The 7,043-nt window shown below is 40.5% G+C and overlaps 1 protein-coding gene across 1 annotated transcript in view; it reads right to left on the minus strand.

Moving 5' to 3' along the window:
- The window catches only part of DDC (dopa decarboxylase), a 148,895-nt gene that overhangs the window by 19,194 nt on the left and 122,658 nt on the right, over positions 1-7,043 (minus strand). Inside the window, exons 9-10 of the mRNA XM_007943951.1 lie at positions 3,816-3,892; positions 587-606 (exon numbers count right to left, since the gene is read on the minus strand). Of these exons, the coding sequence (XP_007942142.1) occupies positions 587-606; positions 3,816-3,892 (97 nt within the window). The remainder of the gene's footprint in view (positions 1-586; positions 607-3,815; positions 3,893-7,043) is intronic.

The following is a 7,043-nucleotide window of genomic DNA, read 5'->3' on the forward strand; positions in this document are numbered from 1 at the left end:
TTTAATGTTAATAATTTATAAAACTCAAAATCTTTGATAGCAAAGTAGTTAAATAAGTAATGAAATAATGGGGAAATTATTAAACAAAGAATTAAATAATAAGGAAATAGTTAAATAAGTAATTTTATTACATAGCATGGAATTCTATATAGCTTTTAAGTAATTTATTGAGGTTATGGAGAAATATGGAAGAATGTTTTATACTACTTTGGATTCAGTGAAATAAAAGCCCACTGCAATGTGGTATGTACAGTGTGTGGAATCTCCTTGTACTATTAACAATGTGTAACTGAGGACAAAAGGATAGAGCCCCTTTCTAAAAGCAAAATCTTGAGAGCAGAAATGCCAGAGATTGCTTCCTCCTAGCCTCCTAACCCAAGACCTCTGATTGGTGGACTTGGCAAAGCTGTTCATTGTCTGGTGGACTCCCACCTACTTTGTTAGTTGGACCAAGTTAGAAGGGGTCCTTTTGTGGAATCCTGAACATAAGAGTAATGGGAGGCAGCAGGAATTCTACATTTAGCATTACACTAATACTTTGGATTACAGTTGACTTAGAGTTTAACAAAACAGATATTCCACTCACCCTGTAGTCAGTGATAAGCCCTGGAAATAGGAGAAAGAAAAAGAAACAGTTAGACACATTTGTTAATTAAATGCTTGTCGTTGTTGTTAGCAGCCATAGGGTCAACCTTTAACTCATGGCCACTCAACACACAACAAAACAAAATTCTTCCCAGTCCTGTACCACCGCCATGATCAGTTACAGATCAGACCATTTTGATCCATAGGATTTTCATTGGCTGATTTTCAGAGTAGATTGCCAGTCCTTTTTTCCTAGTCCATCTTAGTCTGGAAGTTCTGTGGAAACCTATTCAGCACCATAGCAACACACAAGCCTCCAGTGACAAAATGGTGGTAGCTGAGCATGAGGTACATTGGCTGGGAACCTAACCTGGATGTCCTCCATGGAAGGCAAGAGTTCTACCACTGAACTCAATTAAATTAAATACTTAATACCTCTCTTCTTCAAAGTAAATTTCTTATATTGTTTCCTGAGCCATGTGTAGCCTTCTCAGAAAACTGAGGCTCGATTTTCTCATATGTCACTCTATGTTGTGGCACTTCACAAGTCCCCTGAGAACATTATGCCCAAAACACCAATTGGAAATGCTAAATTATTAATGGATTCCCGTTAGTCTTGCCATGTGCATTACATAATAATTAAAATATGAGATTTCTTCTAGTGCCCACTAGTAAGTTAGCATTCAGATCATGTCAACAATTCATCATCCATACTTCATGCATGAGACTGAATTCGTGATTTTAAAAAGTATTAAAATGTAGAAAAGGAATCCAATTCTTTGCAGAAGTTTCATCTCTGCATTCTCAGATCTCATTCCAGTATTCTGCACAAAGAAGATAATCAGTGATCATCTCTTACATCACTTTCATTATTCTGGATTCAATAGATGAGTCATTTGGGGCAAGGAGAAAGGTAAGAATTATGGAAATGCACTACAATTCTGGTTTACTGATTGCTATAGAAGGCCATTACATGGGTTATAAGTCTGACCCTTTACTGCAGACCAGATGAGGCACACTGTGACTTGAAAGCATCTCCCACCTCCTGGGAAATGGTGGCTGTGGTGTGGCCATAAGCAGGCCTTCACTGTGTTTAGCTGTGATGAGCTGTCCATCTAAATGTAATCCTCTGTTCACCTTCACAGATTGCTCTTAATCCACTGTGCAAGTATGTCTATGTCGTATTTACAAGGAAAAGGTTGTCTTGGTTCCCTGACTTCCAGGAGTGACCAGGCATTTTCTCAGTTGCTGTTGTCATTGTTAGTTGAGGTCAAGTCAGCTCTGACTCATGGTAACCCCATGTACAACAGGACAAAACATGACTTGATCCTGCATCATATTCACAATCATTGGTATGACTGAGTCCATTGTTTCAGCCACTGTGTATTTGGAGTGACTTCCAGCATATAGTAGATAATATTCCATTGTGATCTATAAGTTGTCATTGGCTAATTTTTAGAAGTAGATCACCAGGCCTTTCTTCCTAGTCTATTTTAATCTGGAAGTTCTGCTAAAACCTGGGTGACCCTGCTGGTATTTGAAATATCAATGGCATAGCTTCCAGCATCACAGCAACATGTAAGCCACCAGAGTACAATAAACTGACAGATGAGTGGTAAATTTTTTCAATTTGAATCATAAAATATCAGAAATTGGAGAAAAAAATGCAAGTCCATCAGGCTCAACCTCCATATATCACATGTGATTCTGAGAGGGAAGCTCAAAGTTACATATCATGTGGCCTCTCCTGAGGGTTCATGTTGTTAAATAAATATAACACAGATGGCAGAGTTATCAGCAGTAATCTGACAGTAACTCACAGGTAACAATAGAAATAAAAATAACAACACCTAAAAAAAGTACTTGACAGGTAGTAGGTGCTCAATAAAAATTGATTAAATAACCAGATGACTGTTATGAGTGACATGAGTGAAGGAATGACCCTTATTTTTAGTTTATATAGCTGAGCCATCTAATATGGTAGCCACTAGCCAACTGTGGCTATTTAAATTTAATGAAAATGAAATAAAATTAATCACACTACCCACATTTCAAGTGCCCAATAGTCACAAACATAGAATATTTCATTCATTGCAGAAATTTCTATTAGACAGTGCAATTAGAGGTTTCAAGTAGAAGGTTTTGACACAGTAGCATCAATAACCAAATAATTTTATTAGTAAAAGATGGAGTTTGCATCTTAATGAATCTGCTACCTGAAGGACTGGTTGAAGGATTTGGTTCAATTTAGGAGCATCCTGGTACAATTATTCATTGTTAACATAAAGAATGATAAACTCCCCTTAGCCAACAGATTGCTGTGACAATGGTTTTACTTATAGTCTGGCTTAAGTAACTTCAGCTCTGGCTTGGGCCACGGCCCAGGTGAAAGGCCCAGAGTCCAGAGTTCAGAGCAACAGACCAGAGAAAATAGCTTTGTTAAATTTTATTGCATCAGAGAAGAGCAACAATGCCTTGAGGAGGCATTGGAGAAATGTCTTTTGGGTCTCTCCTACCAGGGTGCACTCCACTTCCCAGTCCGTAAAGTCACCAGGACTTGCATACTTCATTGAGTCAGTGGGAAGCCCAAAGCCAAATTGAAGGCATTCTACCAACTGTGCAGTTCCCTGCTGTGGCCTCTGGAGTAGCTATGGTCACCCTGCTGTCAAACTCATCAAAATCGCGGCTTGACAATTGTCTGTTAGTCCTATCCTATCACCAGTGCCAGGCTAACTGAATGAATGCAGCATGTATTTTGTATACCAATGTTACCAGTGGTTCCATCTTATTTTCTCTTCACTCTTCATTCCTGCCCAACTTTCTTTCTTTCTTTTCTTTGTGATACTGGTATAAGCTGATGCAAATTCTTTTTCAGGAAAACATCAGGGCAGTCATTATTGTAAAGACATTTCTTTATGTGTATGCAGTGCCTTGCCTATGCACCTCTTGGTCCTGTCCACACCATTTCCTGTTTCCCTTCCCTGAATACCAAGTTCTAGGTGCTTATGGAGTGGGCACCTCCATGCAGGGAGCCCATGGCATCATGATGAATCCAGCCCATGGCATCATGATGAACCCACCCCGTGGGGAAGGAAAGCTGAGCACTGCCTCTACTCTTTCCCAACCACCACTGGGCAAATGCTCCTCTCCTGCCTTCTAGATACTTTGAGTGTAGCTCTGAGGAAAAGAGAACCATCAATAGCCTATAAAAAGCAGAAACATGGATTTACCTGAATCCTGATGGCTGTGCTTCAAGTAAAGGGGGTCCATCTTAAAGGCTCCTGTTAAGGTGGATCTCTTTTTCACCCTGATTTAGAGAACAAATAATAGAGTTTAACAACAGAGTATCTTAGATTGGATGCTGCTGCTCTTTTGCCTATGAGTCCTGCTACCTTGCTTTCACTTGGTAAATGAAGGGCTTCCTTCTATCAAGGCTCATAATCAGTTATGCCTGCAGTCATGTCCTCTCTGTGTTCCCACAACACCCTGGCCTCACATCTCCCCAGTTGTGGTATCATTGCCAGCTCAAGGCAACCCTATGTGCAGCGGAGTAGAACATTTTCCATAGGATTTTCAATGGCTCATATTTGGAATAGATCTTCAGACCTTTCTCCTGAGGCACCTCTGAATGCATTTAACTGTTTGTACCACCTAGGGACTTCTGGTCTTCCTTTAGTACAGATCTGATCTGCTAGCTCAGAGAATCCAGAGGCAAAGATAGCATTATTCCTTTCTGTCCTCTCAGGGCCTGGCTCAGCTGGTGCCTGTTCTTGGTCATGACAGTAAGTGTGTGCTGAGTAAATAAATATATGGGTTAGCAAGTGAAAAAACAGAAACTGCCAAGAAGGCATGTGTTGTAGGCCCAATGCCACAGACCTGTCTTCAGAACTCCATCATTTTACACCTATTTGTCCCACAGATATTCAAATTGATAGTCTGAATAACTCAGGCCAAAACTCCCATTCAGACTAGGATTGGATGGGTCTAAGCTTTATGTCAGAAGGAAGAATGGGCAATCTACTTCCATAGTGCTACCACCTCGGAAACCTAAGGAGGGGTCGCTATGAGTAGGGTCAGACTCGATGGCACATAACAACAGCAACAAGCTTTATGATAATTGCCTTTCTGCTTCATTGGGCTTTGTGGACACCATCTCAAAATAATTTTGTGGTAAATAAATATCCTAGGGACAACCTAGAGAAGAGATGTCACTCTGACAGGAGTTTAGGTTTGAAAACAAATATAATATGAAAGACAAAACCCAGTGAGCATGAAATAAAGATACCAGGATGGGGTCTACCAATGAGGAGAGATGAAGACTAGATTTATTTATGACACATAATTGAGGTTTTTTTCTTTAAAGGGTTAAGACAATGACTATGTCAGTAATCAGTAATAAATTTTCTAGTGTGTATTCCTTCTTTGACCTATGGAAGAAAAATCTATTGCACCTAATGGTATGTGTGTATATATAGGAATTTTATTGCATCTCAGGAGAACATTTACCAAAAGAGCCACTGGGAAAATTTCCTCTGGATCTCTCCGTACCAGAGAACTTTGCTTCTTAGTCTTAAAAATTTGTGTGTGTACAGAAGAACAAATATTGTATTAGTCCGTTATTGTAAAAGTCAAGGAAAGGTTTATCCATGGAAGGAAATTTTCTTTGTTGGTTGCCAGGGGTGGAAAGGGAGTGGAAGGAGCACTATTAGATAGGTAGAGATAAGTATTGATTTGGGTGAAGAGAAGGACAATGTACCAAATGTGAGTGATCAACATGGTGGCATTGAGGAAGAGGAAGACAGAGGTCCACAGGAGGTACAGACAACAAAGATGAACTCTTTTGCATATACAGTCCTGCATCGTCAGTGAAAGCAAACATGGGTATATGGGTGGATAGATGGGTGGACAGGCTGAACTATTAGGTATGTCTATGAAGCAGGGAGTGGACCCAAGACCATGTATAGGGTTGGGAGACAATGATCCTATAAGTGTATTTATTTGCATGTCTGTAAGAATTCTCAGATGTATAGTAGAGCTGACAAGGGACAAGGTTGTAGTCACCTTTTGGTCACAGCCAACTATGCAGAGGGATTGAGTAATTGAACCTGTGGGCTCGGGTTCATAGTTACAGAGGGCATCAGCTCAATTGGCATAACATACTACTCAAAACATAGTTCTACCTCCTACTTTGGTGATTAGCAACTGGGACTTTAAAAGCTTGCAAGCAGCCATCTAGATGCAACAATGGGTCTCTCTTCATCCAGAGTAAAGAAGAATGAGGAAAACCAAAGATTCATGGAAAGAATTAGTCCTAGTGACTGGTACACCATGCAATCTGCAGCCTATACAACTATGAAACCAGAAAGACTAGATGGTGCCCAGATACCACTATTAACCACTAGAGGTGGATCTATGTAGGAGATCCTGGATAGAGAAGGAGAACAATGTGGAACAAACCTCAAAGACACCTGGAAAGAAAAAGGGGTGTGGGAACCAAGTTTGCTTGTCTGATAGAGCCTGGTGGAACCACTGAGACTATGGCCCCTAGCTGCCCTTCAGGTCTGGAACTGAACCCACACCTGTGGCTTCCAGCCAAACAAAATACAGGCGTATGAGTTGAACATTTACCTGAGGTAGATACACTCCATGGAGAGAACAATCATCGGAGAAAAAGGGCTGTTTATGCACAAGGAGACAGCTCAGGGAGTAGGAGTGCATGGAGGGATCGACACAAGGAAGAGGTAACTATTGGGAGGAAGTGGGAAGGGAGCTGTTGCATTGTGGTAAATTGGAGTCAACATCATGAGACAAAGTGTATGTGAACTGCTGTAAGGAAAGTGAATTTGCTCTGTAAATTTTCACCCAAATCACAATTAAAAAAAATAATAATTGTGTGTATATACATATATGAGGAGCTCTGGTAGCATAGTGCCTAAAGGCACCTGACTGCTAACCAGAAGGCTGGTGGTTCAAACCCACCAGCCACTCCTTGGAGGGAAGCTTGGACAATCTACTTCTGTAATGATACCACCTCAGAAACCCAAGGAGGGGTTGCTATGAGTCAGGTCTGACTCAACGGCACATAACAACAACAACATGTGCATATATATTTACAGTGTATGTCTGATCAACTGCTAGTTGAAAGATTGATGGTTTGAACCTTCCTTGAGGCACCTCAGAAGACAGGCCTGGTTTCAAAAAGTTGCAGCCTTAGAAACTCTGTGTCCCTGGGTGGGGCAATGATTATCACTCTGGGTTGCTAGCCAAAAGGTTGGAGGTTCATGTCCACCTAAAAAGGCCTGGCAATTTACTGATGAAAATAAGCTATTCAAAACCCTATGGAGAGCTCACATCAGTTTTCTTTTTTTTTTTAATTTTATTTGGATTTGGGTGAAGATTTACAGAGTAAATTCACTTTTCATACAGCAGTTCACATATACTTTGTCTCATGTCATTGA

The sequence above is a fragment of the Orycteropus afer genome, unplaced genomic scaffold, assembly GCF_000298275.1.
Source record: "Orycteropus afer afer isolate SDZICR_OR568_19922 unplaced genomic scaffold, OryAfe1.0 scaffold00115, whole genome shotgun sequence".
Taxonomy (NCBI): Eukaryota; Metazoa; Chordata; class Mammalia; order Tubulidentata; family Orycteropodidae; genus Orycteropus; species Orycteropus afer.